Below are 20491 nucleotides of genomic sequence, written 5' to 3' on the forward strand. Positions count from 1 at the left end.
CCTTTAAATGTTTGTATTATGTACTTATAATGATTATCATCATAAATAATAAACTTAATACATTTCATATATTTTCAAATAGTTAAATAAAATAAACATTTCGTTTTACATTTAGATACCGAGTACCGGATAATTTATGGTATTGGTACCTACTACTGAAATTGTGGTATCATGACGTCCCTAGTGTATATTATTTCTAACGGTCTAATATATATTAACTCTAAATCTGGAAAAGATGGCTCATAAAAATGTTATAAATATTGCTTGGCATCATAAAATCCCCTCAAAATTCTAAATCATAAGATATTATTGAACAAAAATATAATGCACTACATTTGACGGCTTTGGCACTTTTGACTGAGGAGCCATGTGACCCCTAGATGAAGAGGGCCAGAGGGTTTAATGGACTTATTACCCCCCTCAAGTACATTTAAAGAATTTTACGGAGCTGAATGTATTTTTTTTAGCCCTCTGTTTCTACGCTGAATTTGATCAAATATTGTTGCATCTGTGTGTAATCTGTGAAGTTGATATGCCAATAAATATGACCATAACCAGCATCGGTGTAACCCCTCTTCTCTCCCAATGCTCCCCCATCAGAGCCAGAAAGTCAAATGTGTCGTATAAGAACGTATCCCAGATGCCCCGGGAGAAGGATATCAGAGATATGAAGATCTATATTGATAAGAAGTACGAGACGGTCATCATGCCCGTGTTTGGCATCGCTACACCTTTTCACATCGCCACCATCAAGGTAACGCACCTCGCCGGATTCCCCAAACATTCTCAAGATTATGAAGATGCTCTTCAAGAGGTCATATAATGCCCCTTTTCACAAGATGTAAAATAAGTCTCTGATGTGAGTGTGTGAAAATACTCCACAGATCATGTTTTATAGCATTTTAAAATTGTCACTTTTTGAGGGTCTGTAAAAACACGGTGTTTTTGTGCGTGTCCCTTTACATGCAAATGAGCTGCTGCTCCCCGCCCCCTTTTAAGGAGAGGGCGGAGCATCGATCTCATGTTCGCCTCATCTCAGTCTCGTGTGTGTGTGTGTGTGTGCAGAACATCAGTATGTCGGTGGAAGGAGACTACACCTACCTGAGGATAAACTTCTTCGTGCCGGGCAGCTCGCTGGGGCGTCACGAGGGCAACATCTTCCCAAACCCAGATGCCACGTTTGTCAAAGAGATGTAAGAGACTTCCTGATCCAGCACTGGGCCTGAGTCCTCAAACACCAGCCCTGCACAACTAGCACAGGTGCTGAGTTTCCTTTAGGAGCTCTTTGATCTGAATTTCTGCACCTCGGGGGTTTGAGGTCAGCTTGCGTGAACTGAGGTGCTTGAGTTCAGATCAATCCGCTCCTAAACGAAACACACAACCTGTGCTAATTTGACCCGGAACACCAGATTAGGCGCATGCCCTCATGAACCACATTCCCTCTAACGCGGTGCTTTTCCTCTCAGCACGTACCGCGCGTCTAACCTCAAGTCCCCCGGCGATCACTCCGTCCCCTCCACCAACCTGCAGAACGCCTTCCGCATCATCAAGGAGGTGCAGAAGCGCTACAAGACCCGCGAGGCGGAGGAGAAGGAGAAGGAGGGCATCGTGAAGCAGGACTCGCTCGTCATCAACCTCAACCGCAGCAACCCCAAACTCAAAGACCTTTACATTCGGCCCAACATCGCTCAGAAGAGGATGCAGGGCTCGCTGGAGGCCCACACCAACGGTGAGAGAGGACCCTTTATTAGTCCGCTAATGTGGGTTAGCGCACACGCTTAGTGGGGGGTTAACGCTGACGTTTTGTGAGCAAACGTTTAGTGGGGGGTTAACGCTAACGTTTTGTGAGCAAACGTTTAGTGGGGGGTTAACGCTAACATTTTGTGGGCAAACGTTTAGTGGGGGGTTAACGCTAACGTTTTGTGGGGGTTTAACGCTAACGTTTTGTGGGCAAACGTTTAGTGGGGGGTTAACGCTAACGTTTTGTGGGCAAACGTTTAGTGGGGGGTTAACGCTAACGTTTTGTGGGCAAACGTTTAGTGGGGGGTTAACGCTAACGTTTTGTGGGCAAACGTTTAGTGGGGGGTTAACGCTAACGTTTTGTGGGGGGTTAACGCTAACGTTTTGTGGGGCTTAACGCTAACGTTTTGTGGGCAAATGTTTTGCGGGGGGTTAACGCTAACGTTTTGTGGGGGGTTAACGCTAACGTTTTGTGGGCAAACGTTTTGCGGGGGTTAACGCTAACATTTAGTGGGGGGTTAACGCTAACGTTTTGCGGGGGTTAACGCTAACATTTAGTGGGGGGTTAACGCAAACATTTTGTGGGCAAACGTTTAGTGGGGGGTTAACGCAAACGTTTAGTGGGGGGTTAACGCAAACGTTTAGTGGGGGGTTAACGCTAACGTTTAGTGGGTGGTTAACGCTAACGTTTAGTGGGTGGTTAACGCTAACGTTTTGTGGGCAAACGTTTAGTGGAGGGTAGGCTTGCTACGATAGTCGGTGTTGCCAGTGTTCAGATTCAACACCGCTTACATCACTTGCCCACCGTGGCACCGCCCACCGTTGTTGTTTTTTTTTTTTTATCCTAATAAAATAATTTAGTTCAGTTAGAGAACAGACAATACAAATTAAAACAGAGTCGGATCCTGCTTTATTAAGCAGACACGTTCAGAGTCTCGGCAGCGGCAGGAGTCATTCATTCATCATAGAGTGAGGAGCTGACTGAGATGATCGCGCAAGATTTGGTTTCAAAGCAAAACGTAAAAGCGCCTATTTAAGGGGGTTTATCATTTGTTTTGTTGTTGTGTTTTTCATATAAAATAATAGGCTAATGAACCCACAATTCAAGCAACCCGCAGCCGAATTGGCGATAACTCAAAACCGAAAGTAAAATGTGCACGGCCGCACAGAGCGCGCATTGTTTCCTTTCGTCTGTGACTCCGTCTCCGAGTCCGACACTCTGAGATGACGTAATTTTTGCCGCGCGCACCCTCGCGCTCGTTCGTTCGGACCATGGTGCGGGCGCGTCGAGTATAAACAAGGGTTCACGGACGAATTGTCATTCATTCATGGCATGCGTCTCACACATAGACCGATCAATGCTTGATCAGTGCCCTGACTACTGAACTAGGGAACTGTTGAGACGCACCCATGCCCTCACAGAGCGCGCATTTACGGATGAACTGTCATTCACGGTGTGCGCGCACTGGTGCGTTTTCAGTTCAGTTTTCAGTTGCGGTCGTGTATGTTCCTTTCGGTTAGATAGAATTAGTGATTTACAAGCCCCCGCCGGTGATACCGGTATTACCAGTGTTGTCACACGTCGATTAACCGGTGGGAAAATTTCCTCACCGTCACATCCCTAGTGGGGGGTTAACGCTAACGTTTAGTGGAGGGTTAACGCTAACATTTAGTGGGGGATTAACGCTAACATTTAGTGGGGGGTTAACGCAAATGCTTTGCGGGGGGTTAACGCTAACGTTTAGTGGGGGGTTAACGCAAACGCTTTGCGGGGGGTTAACGCTAACGTTTAGTGGGGGGTTAACGCAAACGCTTTGCGGGGGGTTAACGCTAACGTTTTGCAGTGGGCTTAACGCAAATGCTTTCCGGGGGGTTAACGCAAACGTTTTGTAGGGGGTTAACGTTAATGTTTTGCGGTGGGGTTAACGCAAATGCTTTGCGGGGGGTTAACGCAAACGTTTTGTAGGGGGTTAACGCTAATGTTTTGCGGTGGGGTTAACGCAAATGCTTTAAGGGGGGTTAACGCAAACGTTTTGTGGGGGGTTAACGCAAACGTTTTGCGGGGCTTAACGCTAACGCTTTGTGGGCAAACTTTTTGCGGGGCTTAACGCTAACGCTTTGTGGGCAAGCGTTTTGTGGAGGGTTAACGGTAACGTTTTGCGGGGGTTAACGCTAACGTTTAGTGGGGGGTTAACGCTAACATTTAGTGGGGGGTTAACACAAACGCTTTGCGGGGGGTTAGTGCAGACGTTAGCGCGGACGTTTTGTGGGGGGTTCATTCTTAATGATTCATTCTTTCCGAATAGCTGTGTTTGGAAAGAATTAAAGTAATTTGGTGAACATTGTTTTTTCCCATATCGCAGTCTATATCTCTGAAAAACAAAATATTGTGATGTCCATTTATATTTCCAATATCGTGCAGCCCTAGATTGTATATTTGCACAAGTAATGCAGTATCTATTAACTGCAATAATCGTTTCCTAACAAACTACTCAATCAATCTCCATCAAATAAAGTTCACTAATCACAAGCGACGACTGTCTTCCCGTCTCCAGGTTTCCGCTTCACGTCAGTACGCGGAGATAAAGTCGACATCCTGTACAACAACATCAAACACGCCGTATTCCAGCCCTGTGACGGGGAGATGATCATCGTGCTGCACTTCCACCTGAAGGTGTGTGACCAGTGCTGCTCTGGGCTCACTGGAGGTTTATTATTATGAATTGGTGTAATATTTTCTGTATTTTTCTTTGGCTCAGTACACTGACTGAGTTTAACGGAGTTCTCTGTCTGTCGTAGAACGCCATCATGTTCGGTAAGAAGCGCCACACAGACGTGCAGTTCTACACGGAGGTGGGCGAGATCACCACAGACCTGGGCAAACACCAGCACATGCACGATCGCGACGACCTCTACGCCGAACAGATGGAGCGCGAAATGCGGCACAAACTCAAATCCGCCTTCAAGAACTTCATCGAGAAGGTCGAGTCCCTCACCAAGGAAGAGCTGGAGTTTGAGGTTCCTTTCAGAGATCTCGGGTGAGCGAGTTAATACAGCAGGAGCAGGAAGCTAATCGCCCTCATAGCGACACTCTTGATGCATCGTGAGCGGATTTGATATGCAACTGCATCCAACGTAAAATGTTTTATGTGGGGTTAACGCAAACGTTTTGTGGGGGTTAGCGCAAACGTTTTGTGGGGGTTAACGCAAACGTTTTGTGGGGGTTAGCGCAAACGCTTTGTGGGGGGTTAACGCAAACCTTTTTGTGTGGGGTTAGCGCAAATGTTTTTGGGGGGGCTAACGCAAACATTTTATGTGGGGTTAACGCAAACGTTTTGTGGGGGTTAGCGCAAACGTTTTGTGGGGGTTAGCGCAAACGTTTTGTGGGGGTTAGCGCAAACGTTTTGTGGGGGTTAGCGCAAACGTTTTGTGGGGGTTAGCGCAAACGTTTTGTGGGGGTTAGCGCAAACGTTTTGTGGGGGTTAGCGCAAATGTTTTGTGGGGGTTAGCGCAAACGTTTTGTGGGGGGTTAACGCAAACCTTTTTGTGGGGGGTTAGCGCAAATGTTTTTGGGGGGCTAACGCAAACATTTTATGTGGGGCTAACACAAACGTTTTATGGGGGGTTAACGCAAACATTTTGTGTGGGGTTAGCGCAAACGTTTTTGGGGGTTAGCGCAAACACTTTGTGGAGGTTAGCGCAAACACTTTGTGGAGGAATAACACAAACGTTTTTGGGGGTTAGCGCAAATGTTTTGTGGGGGGTTAACGCAAACGTTTTTGGGGGTTAGCGCAAACATTGTGTGGGGTTAGCGCAAACGTTTTTGGGGGTTAGAGCAAACATTTTGTGGAGGAATAACAAGCGTTTTTGGGGGTTAGCGCAAAAGTTTTGTGTGGGTTTAACGCAAACATTTTTGGGGGTTAGCTCAAACATTTTGTGTGGGGTTAGCGCAAACATTGTGTGGGGTTAACGCAAACGTTTTTGGGGGTTAGCGCAAACGTTTTGTGGGGGGTTAACGCAAACGTTTTTGGGGGTTAGTGCAAACATTTTGTGGGGGGTTAACACAAACGTTTTGTGTGGGTTTAACGCAAACGTTTTTGGGGGTTAGCGCAAACGTTTTGTGGGGGGTTAACGCAAACGTTTTGTGTGGGTTTAACGCAAACGTTTTTGGGGGTTAGTGCAAACGTTTTGTGGGGGGTTAACGCAAACGTTTTTGGGGGTTAGTGCAAATGTTTTGTGTGGGGTTAACAAAAACTTTTTTGGGGTTTAGCACAAACTTGATTTTGTGGGTTAACACAAATGTTTTGTGGGGGGTTAACGCAAACGTGTTTTTGTGGGGGGTTAACGCAGAAGGTTTTTTGTTTGAGAAGCCCTACTATGGAGATGTCCTGGTTGTGTTTTGCAGTAACATTGGAACAAGGTTAAGAACAAATTCACTTGCGTACGCTTATGTAGAACGTTTTCACGATATTGTCCTGTGCATAATGCGAATAATCTGTTACGAATAATCGAAGTAATTATTAGTGAATGGACCTCTGGTGTGAGCGCTCTGTAAGCAGTCCCTGTGCCCTTGCTCCAGGTTCCAGGGCGCCCCCTACAGGAGCACCTGCCTGCTGCAGCCCACGTCCAGCTCCCTCTGCAACGTCACGGAGTGGGTGAGTCTCGCCACACAGCCCATACCCCGTCACACACACAGCCCGTACCCCGTCACACACACAGCCCATACCCCGTCACACACACAGCCCATACCCCGTCACACACGCAGCCCGTACCCCGTCACACACACAGCCCATACCCCGTCACACACACAGCCCGTACCCCGTCACACACACAGCCCATACCCCGTCACACACACAGCCCATACCCCGTCACACACACAGCCCATACCCCGTCACACACACAGCCCATACCCCGTCACACACACACAGCCCATACCCCGTCACACACACACAGCCCATACCCCGTCACACACACACAGCCCATACCCCGTCACACACACAGCCCATACCCCGTCACACACACAGCCCATACCCCGTCACACACACAGCCCATACCCCGTCACACACACAGCCCATACCCCGTCACACACACACAGCCCATACCCCGTCACACACACACAGCCCATACCCCGTCACACACACACAGCCCATACCCCGTCACACACACAGCCCGTACCCCGTCACACACACAGCCCATACCCCGTCACACACACAGCCCATACCCCGTCACACACACAGCCCATACCCCGTCACACACACAGCCCGTACCCCGTCACACACACAGCCCGTACCCCGTCACACACACAGCCCATACCCCGTCACACACACAGCCCATACCCCGTCACACACACACAGCCCATACCCCGTCACACACACAGCCCATACCCCGTCACACACACAGCCCGTACCCCGTCACACACACAGCCCATACCCCGTCACACACACAGCCCATACCCCGTCACACACACAGCCCGTACCCCGTCACACACACAGCCCATACCCCGTCACACACACAGCCCGTACCCCGTCACACACACAGCCCATACCCCGTCACACACACAGCCCATACCCCGTCACACACACAGCCCATACCCCGTCACACACACAGCCCATACCCAGTCACACACACAGCCCATACCCCGTCACACACACACAGCCCATACCCCGTCACACACACACAGCCCATACCCCGTCACACACACAGCCCGTACCCCGTCACACACACACAGCCCATACCCCGTCACACACACACAGCCCGTACCCCGTCACACACACAGCCCATACCCCGTCACACACACAGCCCATACCCCGTCACACACACAGCCCATACCCCGTCACACACACACAGCCCATACCCCGTCACACACACACAGCCCATACCCCGTCACACACACAGCCCGTACCCCGTCACACACACAGCCCATACCCCGTCACACACACAGCCCATACCCCGTCACACACACAGCCCATACCCCGTCACACACACAGCCCGTACCCCGTCACACACACAGCCCGTACCCCGTCACACACACAGCCCGTACCCCGTCACACACACAGCCCATACCCCGTCACACACACAGCCCATACCCCGTCACACACACACAGCCCATACCCCGTCACACACACAGCCCGTACCCCGTCACACACACAGCCCGTACCCCGTCACACACACACAGCCCGTACCCCGTCACACACACACAGCCCATACCCCGTCACACACACAGCCCATACCCCGTCACACACACACAGCCCATACCCCGTCACACACACAGCCCATACCCCGTCACACACACAGCCCATACCCCGTCACACACACACAGCCCGTACCCCGTCACACACACACAGCCCATACCCCGTCACACACACAGCCCATACCCCGTCACACACACAGCCCGTACCCCGTCACACACACAGCCCATACCCCGTCACACACACAGCCCATACCCCGTCACACACACAGCCCATACCCCGTCACACACACAGCCCATACCCCGTCACACACATTTACATTTACATTTAGTCATTTAGCAGACGCTTTTATCCAAAAGTCCGTCACACACACAGCCCATACCCCGTCACACACACAGCCCATACCCCGTCACACACACAGCCCATACCCCGTCACACACACAGCCCATACCCCGTCACACACACAGCCCATACCCCGTCACACACACACACAGCCCGTACCCCGTCACACACACAGCCCGTACCCCGTCACACACACAGCCCATACCCCGTCACACACACACAGCCCATACCCCGTCACACACACACAGCCCGTACCCCGTCACACACACACAGCCCATACCCCGTCACACACACAGCCCATACCCCGTCACACACACAGCCCGTACCCCGTCACACACACAGCCCGTACCCCGTCACACACACACAGCCCGTACCCCGTCACACACACACAGCCCGTACCCCGTTACACACACACAGCCCGTACCCCGTCACACACAGCCCATACCCCGTCACACACACAGCCCATACCCCGTCACACACACACACAGCCCGTACCCCGTCACACACACAGCCCATACCCCGTCACACACACAGCCGATACCCCGTCACACACACAGCCCGTACCCCGTCACACACACAGCCCGTACCCCGTCACACACACAGCCCATACCCCGTCACACACACACAGCCCATACCCCGTCACACACACACAGCCCATACCCCGTCACACACACACAGCCCATACCCCGTCACACACACACAGCCCATACCCCGTCACACACACACAGCCCGTACCCCGTCACACACACACAGCCCGTACCCCGTCACACACACACAGCCCATACCCCGTCACACACACAGCCCATACCCCGTCACACACACAGCCCATACCCCGTCACACACACAGCCCATACCCCGTCACACACACAGCCCATACCCCGTCACACACACAGCCCATACCCCGTCACACACACACAGCCCATACCCCGTCACACACAGCCCGTACCCCGTCACACACACACAGCCCGTACCCCGTCACACACACACAGCCCATACCCCGTCACACACACACACAGCCCGTACCCCGTCACACACACAGCCCGTACCCCGTCATACACACAGCCCGTACCCCGTCACACACACAGCCCGTACCCCGTCACACACACAGCCCATACCCCGTCACACACACAGCCCATACCCCGTCACACACACACACAGCCCGTACCCCGTCACACACACAGCCCATACCCCGTCACACACACAGCTGATACCCCGTCACACACACACAGCCCATACCCCGTCACACACACAGCCCATACCCCGTCACACACACAGCCCATACCCCGTCACACACACAGCCCATACCCCGTCACACACACAGCCCATACCCCGTCACACACACACAGCCCGTACCCCGTCACACACACAGCCCGTACCCCGTCACACACACAGCCCATACCCCGTCACACACACACAGCCCGTACCCCGTCACACACACAGCCCGTACCCCGTCACACACACACAGCCCGTACCCCGTCACACACACACAGCCCGTACCCCGTTACACACACACAGCCCGTACCCCGTCACACACAGCCCATACCCCGTCACACACACAGCCCATACCCCGTCACACACACACACAGCCCGTACCCCGTCACACACACAGCCCATACCCCGTCACACACACAGCCGATACCCCGTCACACACACAGCCCGTACCCCGTCACACACACAGCCCGTACCCCGTCACACACACAGCCCATACCCCGTCACACACACACAGCCCATACCCCGTCACACACACACAGCCCATACCCCGTCACACACACACAGCCCATACCCCGTCACACACACAGCCCATACCCCGTCACACACACACAGCCCGTACCCCGTCACACACACACAGCCCGTACCCCGTCACACACACACAGCCCGTACCCCGTCACACACACAGCCCATACCCCGTCACACACACAGCCCATACCCCGTCACACACACAGCCCATACCCCGTCACACACACAGCCCATACCCCGTCACACACACAGCCCATACCCCGTCACACACACACAGCCCATACCCCGTCACACACAGCCCGTACCCCGTCACACACACACAGCCCGTACCCCGTCACACACACACAGCCCGTACCCCGTCACACACACACAGCCCGTACCCCGTCACACACACACAGCCCGTACCCCGTCACACACACACAGCCCGTACCCCGTCACACACACACAGCCCGTACCCCGTCACACACACACAGCCCGTACCCCGTCACACACACAGCCCGTACCCCGTCACACACACACAGCCCGTACCCCGTCACACACAGCCCGTACCCCGTCACACACACACAGCCCGTACCCCGTCACACACACACAGCCCGTACCCCGTCACACACACAGCCCGTACCCCGTCACACACACACAGCCCGTACCCCGTCACACACACAGCCCGTACCCCGTCACACACACAGCCCATACCCCGTCACACACACAGCCCGTACCCCGTCACACACACACAGCCCGTACCCCGTCACACACACAGCCCGTACCCCGTCACACACACAGCCCGTACCCCGTCACACACACAGCCCGTACCCCGTCACACACACAGCCCGTACCCCGTCACACACACAGCCCGTACCCCGTCACACACACACACAGCCCGTACCCCGTCACACACACAGCCCGTACCCCGTCACACACACACACAGCCCGTACCCCGTCACACACACAGCCCATACCCCGTCACACACACAGCCCATACCCCGTCACACACACACACAGCCCGTACCCCGTCACACACACAGCCCGTACCCCGTCATACACACAGCCCGTACCCCGTCACACACACAGCCCATACCCCGTCACACACACAGCCCATACCCCGTCACACACACAGCCCATACCCCGTCACACACACACACAGCCCGTACCCCGTCACACACACAGCCCATACCCCGTCACACACACAGCTGATACCCCGTCACACACACACAGCCCATACCCCGTCACACACACAGCCCATACCCCGTCACACACACAGCCCATACCCCGTCACACACACAGCCCATACCCCGTCACACACACAGCCCATACCCCGTCACACACACACAGCCCGTACCCCGTCACACACACAGCCCGTACCCCGTCACACACACAGCCCGTACCCCGTCACACACACAGCCCATACCCCGTCACACACACAGCCCGTACCCCGTCACACACACAGCCCATACCCCGTCACACACACAGCCGATACCCCGTCACACACACAGCCCATACCCCGTCACACACACAGCCCATACCCCGTCACACACACACAGCCCATACCCCGTCACACACACAGCCCATACCCCGTCACACACACACAGCCCATACCCCGTCACACACACAGCCCATACCCCGTCACACACACACAGCCCATACCCCGTCACACACACACAGCCCATACCCCGTCACACACACACAGCCCGTACCCCGTCACACACACACAGCCCGTACCCCGTCACACACACACAGCCCGTACCCCGTCACACACACAGCCCGTACCCCGTCACACACACACAGCCCGTACCCCGTCACACACACAGCCCGTACCCCGTCACACACACAGCCCGTACCCCGTCACACACACACAGCCCATACCCCGTCACACACACAGCCCATACCCCGTCACACACACACAGCCCATACCCCGTCACACACACACAGCCCATACCCCGTCACACACACACAGCCCATACCCCGTCACACACACACAGCCCATACCCCGTCACACACACACACGTTCTTACGCCTCCTCTCTCTCTCTCGCAGCCTCCGTTCGTGGTGACGCTGGACGAGGTAGAGTTGGTCCACTTCGAGCGAGTCCAGTTCCACCTCAAGAACTTCGACGTGGTCATTGTTTATAAAGACTACAACAAGAAGGTCACCATGATCAACGCCGTGCCCGTCAACTCTCTGGATCCCATCAAAGAGTGGCTCAAGTAAGCAATCGCCCAATGTATCGGATGATGCCATCGCTCATCAAAAACAAACACTGAGTGAATGTGTGTGTGTGTGTGTGTGCAGCTCGTGTGATATCAAGTACACTGAGGGCGTCCAGTCTCTGAACTGGACCAAGATCATGAAGACTATAGTGGATGACCCCGAGGGCTTCTTCGAGCAGGGCGGCTGGTCCTTCCTCGATCCGGAGAGTGAGGTGAGAGCCGGCTTTCCTGCTGGATGTTGATTTCCTCATATCCTCCATTGTTGCGGCTCCTCTTCCCAGTAGCTGAACAGTAATACTGATATGGAGAAAAACGCCCTAAATATTCAATATCCACCCTGTCCGTGTGTCTCAGGGAAGCGGAGCGGAGGAGGACTCTGAGTCCGAGATGGAGGACGAGACCTTTAACCCCTCGGCTGATGAGGAGGAGGAGGAAGAGGAGGACAGTGATGAAGATTACTCGTCAGAGACAGAGGACTCGTGTAATGGTAAGACTCCGACACAATCCTGTTCATTTCAGCGGAGAGCTGGGCCACACGGGCGGCGGTGACTGTCGGAGACAGGACAACGTTTAATTTTATGCAAATTAAGAGCAACATTCATGAACGACGACCAACAGGAGTGAAGACTGGGTGTCGAGGTGAACGATCATGAGCACTGATTACCACAGATGGAGACTCGAGTCGCATTTAAGTCGCAAAAAAAAATGACTTGCGACTTGACTTGGACGCGCGAACAACTGACCTGAGACTTGACTTGGACTTGACGAAAAAATGCACGTCTTTTGGCCCGGTAGGGCTGTCAAAATGTCTGAAAAGCCAAATTCGAAATTCTTTCATAAATATTAGCAAAATTCTAATTATATTCGAATTCTAAAGGCAATATTTAAATGTTAGATGGACAATGTACTGTATTGTCTCATATGCCCACAAGAGGGCGCAACAAGCAAATGTAAACCAAATCAAGCATCGCATATTTTATTGAAATGACATTCACTTTTTACAGTGCATTAACTTTTTTTAAACAATTGTTATTAAATAAAATATAATTTAATTAATGAGCATGTAAGGAAAATTAGGTAACAAAAGTGCAAAAAACTGCATCAGTAACCTGAGAAAACATGCTTCAACAGACAACGTAATGTGGACACAAAATAGCAAACAGACATTCAGAAACAATCCATTTCCACTCACTAAACATCTACATATTGTTGGTGAAAAGCACCAAACGGACAACCTGACCTGCAGCGAGTGCTGAGCGTTTGCTGAGGTAACGTTATGATCATGTCTCTGCCAGCTGCACAACATGTGGAAACATATTAGGGCTGTCACTTTTGTGTCTCAAAAATCGAACAGGGTTTTTTTTCACAAGTGTTCATTGAATCGATTCTAAAGTCGATTTTAAATGACGTTTTCATTTTCAACGCTAAATATAGCCTACGCCAATCCACGGACAACTAACGGGCATTAGGGTGAAAGTAAAGAGGGCGCTTGAGACGCACAAGCCAGCAATATTTCTGATGATTTATTTTGTGCACAATGACAAACAGGAGTGCAACATTCTGGGGAAAAACAAAACATTAAGCAGAGTGGACTGCCATAACGTCAAAGTAAAACATTAGCTACAGGCTTTAACATGGCTGTGTTTACCATTATAAATTCCACAACAACAACAAAATTGTAGCCCATGAAAAGAGGTTGAAAATAAAGCTTAAAAATGTACTAGCCTACACTGAATGTGAAGTTCGTGTGGATAATAATTTAACGTAATTATTCAACCGTTCAAAATGAAACTTTGAATGAACTAGCTTGCAAACAGGCCATGTGTTTTTTTTTTTTTTAATTGAACGTAACTGACACTTATGCTGCCTTCACGTGCTCTGGGAATTATCGTAATATACGAGTTTCCTAGGTAAACATTGCACGTGAACGCCCTCACATTTTGAAACTTGAATGCAATGCGCTCGTAATCACGACTTCAGAAGTCGGAATCATCAATTTTCCGATAGCACGTGAAGGCAGCATTAGAGGCTATGCGGGCGTTACTGATGAAACGTGCAAATAAGGCTCTATTACAAATTATTGGACAGGAAAACAAGTCTATCAACATTTTCGGGGTCCAGAGCAGAGTGTGTTTTATTCACTATATGGCCAGCTGTTGAGAAGACGCGCTCCGACCGCACTGATGCAGGGACACTTGGGGGTATTTGGAACTGCCAATCTTCCACCAGAAAAGCGGGTCGCTGGCAGCTGGCAAAGGCGGTTCCTTTTCATGAATCAACATCTCCTGTAAGAGGTCTCTTTCGACGTCATTCACTCTTGCGTAGCCCCTTGTGTAGACGTCACCAAACAGATCCCCATTGCTGTGAAGGCCGTCTTTCCCCTGTTTGATTTCGAGCTGCATGGCTCCGCCTCCACGGGTCCTTTTTTATTTGTTTAATTCGTTCAAAAATAATAGTGTACGTATTTGGTTAAAATCGATTCCCTATTTTCGTTTTCGAAACTTGTGTTGGTTGGTCCGATCGATTGTGCAATCGATTTTCGAACGTAAAGTGACAGCCGCTTGATTTTTGCCACCAACGGAGAGGATTTTCTTCAGCAGGAAGTGTTTCTTCTCTTTCATGTATATCCATCTCATGCTCCTGAGCCCTGATTGCCTTGTTCTGCTCTGTCTGACTGAATACGCCGTTGAACAGGTGCACATTTTTTACAGCCTGTACTGGATAAACAAACCACGTCAGTTACGTCATGTCTCGCGTGCCTCTACCAAAAATGCGAATGCACAGTTTTTGCATTCGAATGTGCTTTTTTTTTTTTGTAAATACGACGAATATTCTAATTTTTTGACCGCACTATGGCCCGGCATTCCCGATTACGTTCTCTATTTACTACTCAACACGAGCACGAAACGCCACATTTTACTATTCATTCATTCACAAATATATTCAGCAGCAGCAAATGTTCTTTTCTAAACGCACCAAGCCAGCGAGCGCGTGACACATCTGAAAGCAAATCCATCACCCATTAGAAAACGCCTGCTAAATAAATACGCAAAAAATTGTAACCATATCATATCTGCCTTTCGTAGCAGGCCATGGATTCATTCAGGGAACAGTGATTATTTGCACGCACTCCAGTCCACCGCCGTCTTCATTTCAAAATTACATTTGTTTATTAAACAGTTTTATTTCAAAAGCATTTCTAAATTAAGTTTATATTACCAACAAACGAAAATTCCAGCAAAAGAAACGAAGTGTGGTCAAAAACTGTGAATAACCACCATCCCAAAACCCAAACATTAGTTCTGTCTCTTCCTATCCCACCCATACGCCGTCACATATAGCCTACCTTACACGTGTATGAACTAAACAAATTCATAAATACACAGTAAATAATAATAATAATAAACAAATAACATAACTTATAAAAATAAACTTACAGACAATCGGCTACAACTAATACAGCTAGTCAAGCCTTGCCTTACAAAACTGTCATTTCATGTGAAAAACATCCATTATTCCGAAGGGAAGCTCCAGTGTTCACAGCAGCAGATCTTGCTTGCGTCCATTTTCAAGAAGTTACATTTCCATGTCTTTTTTTATGTTTTCCCCATAGGACTCTAGGCTATTTGCTACGCATATAATCCAGATTTACCAAGTTAATTTGCATCTGGATGACGAGCACTTTCATGCAATCCATGACTCAAACGAGACGCGCAGATGAAAATGTTGTTTGTGTTGTTTACTGTGCTGCTTACACACAGGTTGTGTTACCGCCGCGCTCACTGGAAGACTACATTATCCAGCATTGCTGGAGATCTACAGCAAACTACGGCAACACAAAGAGCTCAAAATACACAGCAATGTTTCCCCCTTGTGGTTCTAAATGGTATAATTTTGTACAAAGTTGGAAAGTAGTAATGATTTAAGTAGTATTTTTTTGTGCTTTATTATGCGAGTAAAAGTAATCTGTTTGATAGTTCAATACACTGTTAGCCTAATTATAACAACTAGCTGGAAAAAATATTGCTAAAAACAGAACAGAGACATGAACAGAGACGTGAACAGAGACGTGAACAGAGACGTGACTTGAGACGTGACTTGAGACGTGACTTGAGACGTGACTTGAGACGTGACTTGAGACGTGACTTGAGACGTGACTTGAGACGTGACTTGAGACGTGACTTGAGACGTGACTTGAGACGTGACTTGAGACGTGACTTGAGACGTGACTTGAGACGTGACTTGAGACGTGACTTGAGACGTGACTTGAGACGTGACTTGAGACGTGACTTGAGACGTGACTTGAGACGTGACTTGAGACGTGACTTGAGACGTGACTTGAGACGTGACTTGAGACGTGACTTGAGACGTGACTTGAGACGTGACTTGAGACGTGACTTGAGACGTGACTTGAGACGTGACTTGAGACGTGACTTGAGACGTGACTTGAGACGTGACTTGAGACGTGACTTGAGACGTGACTTGAGACGTGACTTGAGACGTGACTTGAGACGTGACTTGAGACGTGACTTGAGACGTGACTTGAGACGTGACTTGAGACGTGACTTGAGACGTGACTTGAGACGTGACTTGAGACGTGACTTGAGACGTGACTTGAGACGTGACTTGAGACGTGACTTGAGACGTGACTTGAGACGTGACTTGAGACGTGACTTGAGACGTGACTTGAGACGTGACTTGAGACGTGACTTGAGACGTGACTTGAGACGTGACTTGAGACGTGACTGCAGGGACTTGTGAACATCTATTCAAAGGGCCCTATGAAATCCATTTTACTTTTCCCAAATTCCTTTTATTTTCTTCCCAATTGCCATAAAGTTTTTATTATTATTATTATTATGTGTTATTACATTGAGACGCCGCTGAATTCTCCTGTATAACAGTAATATATATTTGTGATAATTTCTTCAAGTTAAACTGAACTTTTATTTTGACGAGTGGAGATCTGGAGTAACTGAATCTCTGAGCCGCGTGCGCTCAGTGTTTGCTGTGGAAACCCTGTGATCTCAGCCCTGATTGGCTGTCTCTCTGACACTGCGTCTGACATGTGATTGGTTGATCTCAGATTACAGTGCGTCTCTGGGCAGTGAGGAGGAGAGCGGGAAAGACTGGGACGAACTGGAGGAGGAGGCCAGGAAAGGTCAGTTCCCTCCAGAATGATGTCACTTCCTGCAGGATTTATTGGTTATATCACGGATATAAATCAGGCATTACCATCAATTGAAATCGCAATTTTTATATATATATATGTATGTATCTTATTACATTTTTTAAGGTAAATGCAATGTATATTTAGCTTATTTGTAGCTTATAATTATTTAGTTTTTAATTAAATGTATTATGCATATAATTTATTTCTTTAGATAGATGTATATTTAGCTTATTGCAAGTAAAAATTTATATATTATATTATTTAATAAAATGAGAAGTATTTTGGCTTATTTGAAGATTTAATATAACATTTTTAGATCAAATAACCTAAATGCACAATATTTGAGTGAAAAATATAATGCTTTATTATTCAGTTTTTAATGAAAGCTAACATGTGCTTTATTTTCAGTATATTATTTCTCTAGCTAAATGTATATTTAGCTTATTTTAAGTAAAGATTTTAATGTAGTATTTAATAAAATGAAACGTATTTTGGCTTATTTGAAGATTAATATTAACTTTTTAGATCAAATAATAACCTAAATGCACAATATTTGAGTGAAAAATATAATGCTTTATTATTTATGATTCAGTTTTTAATGAAAGCTAACGTATTTGCTTTATTTTCAGTATATTAATATAATATATTATATTAATATATTAATATTTCTTTAGCTAAATGTATATTTGGCTTATTTGAAGTAAATATTATAATTATATGAAACAAGCACTCAAATGTGTGTTACGGCTGTAGCGAGGCGGCTCGTTCAACTGGATATTTTCCACTAGTCTGAAAAAAGACATTATCTAATCAAATCTGCCCAAACATGACCAGAGCCTGAAAACACTGAGGTTTGCCTTAAGCTCTGAAGGGACCAGATTTGGGGATTTCCGCCTGGATTTGTCCGACCCAAATTGAAAAGCTTCCCATACACACACACACACACACACATACAGTGTCTCTAAATACACAATACTGCTGTCATCTTAAAGGGTCAGGCAGAAATTAAATAAAGCTCATATTCCTCCATTCAGATTCATTTGAATAAATCTTGCATCCATGATCCAGACAGCAATCCAGTGTTTTCTGTAATCTAGTGTTTACAGCCCAAACTGTCTGCAGGGTGCTAGAGCTCACAGGACCTGAGTTACACACTTTCAACAATCAAAAAGCACCTCTTTTTGGGGGGTTATTACAGCTCAGACAACACATACTTGCATGTTTAGCAGTGAAAAATGACAGCAGTATTGTGTGTTTAGAGACACTGTGTGTGTGTGTGTGTGTGTGTGTGTGTGTGTGTGTGTGTGTGTGTGTGTGGTTGAGAGTTGAGTTCTGCGGTCTCATTGTGTGTCTGTTGCTTCTCTCCGTCAGCTGATCGGGAGAGTCACTATGAGGATGTGGAGGAGACCACTACAAACAGGAAGAGGAAGGGCCGTTCGTCAGCTCCACCGCCCAGCAGCAAGAAGAAGAGGCGACATTAGACACACACACACAGCCAAACAAGTTTCCCACAGCCCTCTTTTACTACCCCCTCTCCCCCACACACACACACACACACACACACACACACACACAGTGTCTGGAGTAAGTAGCGCTGATGTGTGCTGTAGGATAGTGTTTTCATATCAGCGGATGGACGGACCCCTCGTTCCCTTTGGGTTTTCCTGCGGTGGCGTCCCTCGTGTGTGTGTGTGTGTGTGTTCTGAAGCGGTAGATGTGACGTAGTGTTGGTGTTTTACGAGCGTTGCGTCACACTCATCTTCCGGCTCATCTGTCTCTTTCTCCCGCCGGTCCTGCGTCGGTTTTTACGTTAGCACATGATGATTCACTTTGTGCTTTTCTGTTTTTCTAATACGAGGGGACACAAACACACACACACGCACACACACACTGTAAACATACACTTATTTTTTTTCCCCCTTTAATACTCTTGGCTCATTTTGTTTTGGTTTGGTAGTCTTGTATTGTTCAATCATAATTTTTTTTTTTTTTTTTAATAAAAGTTCAGTGAAATTTAAACACACAATGCTTGCTTCTCATTTAAACCTGATTATGGGTCGCGGGTTTTATTGCAGAGACTCTCAACTGCTTTGATCACTAATGTTTACACACATTTATTTCTCAATGATGGTTGACAGGCACGAGTGTATATTAATAACACTGATGAATAAACATAAGGGAAGGCTATTGATGGCAGTCCCAATCTAGTCCCTAGTCAGTTGTCGTCATAAATGTAGACTATCACTGTAAACATAATGTAAATACTCAATACTAACATCACCTGTCATTAAAACATTAGCATAAACGCCATAAATGTGTTCCCAGCGCACACATGACGTACCAGTTACGCATTTTATTGGTCATTTCAGGATTATATGGAGTGATATTCTGGACGATATTCAAAAGCAATTGCCTTTTCAGTTTTGTGGACGCCTACTTTGACAAATTCCCCGTTTTCCACCACTAGAGGGTGTGGCAAACCTTCTGACTATATCGGTAAACACCCTCAAGACTGATGGACTGGTGACTGCTAGCACCAGAAATGCGTGTGCGAATGGGGATTGCGATTAATTTGAGTTTTGTGAGGGATGGGGCAGGACGCAGTGGAACGTCTGTGTGTAGTGGTTCTTGAATCACTGACTCCAGCTGCAGTCCACTCTTTGTGAATCTCCTCCACATTTTTGAATGGGTTGTTTCTCAATCCTCTCCAGGGTGCGGTTATCCCTATTGCTTGTACACTTTTTTTCTAGTGCATATTTTCCTTCCCTTCGCCTCTCTATTAATGTGCTTGGACACAGAGCTCTGTGAACAGCCAGCCTCTTTTGCAATGACCTTTTGTGTCTTGCCGTCCATGTGCAAGGGGTCAAAGGTCGTCTTTTGGACCGCTGTCAGGTCAGCTTCTTCCCCATGATTGTGTCGCCTACAGAACTAGACTGAGAGACCATTTAAAGGCCTTTGCAGGTGTTTTGAGTTCATCAGCTGATTAGAGTGTCTTCAATATTGAACCTTTTCACAATATTCTAATTTTCTGATATACTGAATTTGGGATTTTCCTTAGTTGTCAGTTATAATCATCAAAATTAAAATAAATAAACGTTTGAAATATA

General features: G+C 48.4%; 1 protein-coding gene across 1 annotated transcript in view; it reads left to right on the top strand.

Moving 5' to 3' along the window:
* The window catches only part of supt16h (SPT16 homolog, facilitates chromatin remodeling subunit), a 35740-nt gene extending 16331 nt beyond the window's left edge, over window positions 1-19409 (top strand). Inside the window, exons 14-24 of the mRNA XM_079840785.1 lie at window positions 601-754; window positions 1066-1193; window positions 1467-1729; window positions 4296-4414; window positions 4540-4778; window positions 6320-6395; window positions 12039-12208; window positions 12294-12423; window positions 12566-12698; window positions 17298-17372; window positions 18756-19409. Of these exons, the coding sequence (XP_079696911.1) occupies window positions 601-754; window positions 1066-1193; window positions 1467-1729; window positions 4296-4414; window positions 4540-4778; window positions 6320-6395; window positions 12039-12208; window positions 12294-12423; window positions 12566-12698; window positions 17298-17372; window positions 18756-18865 (1597 nt within the window). The 3' untranslated portion in view covers window positions 18866-19409. The remainder of the gene's footprint in view (window positions 1-600; window positions 755-1065; window positions 1194-1466; window positions 1730-4295; window positions 4415-4539; window positions 4779-6319; window positions 6396-12038; window positions 12209-12293; window positions 12424-12565; window positions 12699-17297; window positions 17373-18755) is intronic.
* The last annotated feature ends 1082 nt before the right edge of the window (window positions 19410-20491 follow it).

The sequence above is a fragment of the Gobio gobio genome (genome assembly GCF_949357685.1).
Source record: "Gobio gobio genome assembly, chromosome: 2".
In the NCBI taxonomy this organism is placed as follows: Eukaryota; Metazoa; Chordata; class Actinopteri; order Cypriniformes; family Gobionidae; genus Gobio; species Gobio gobio.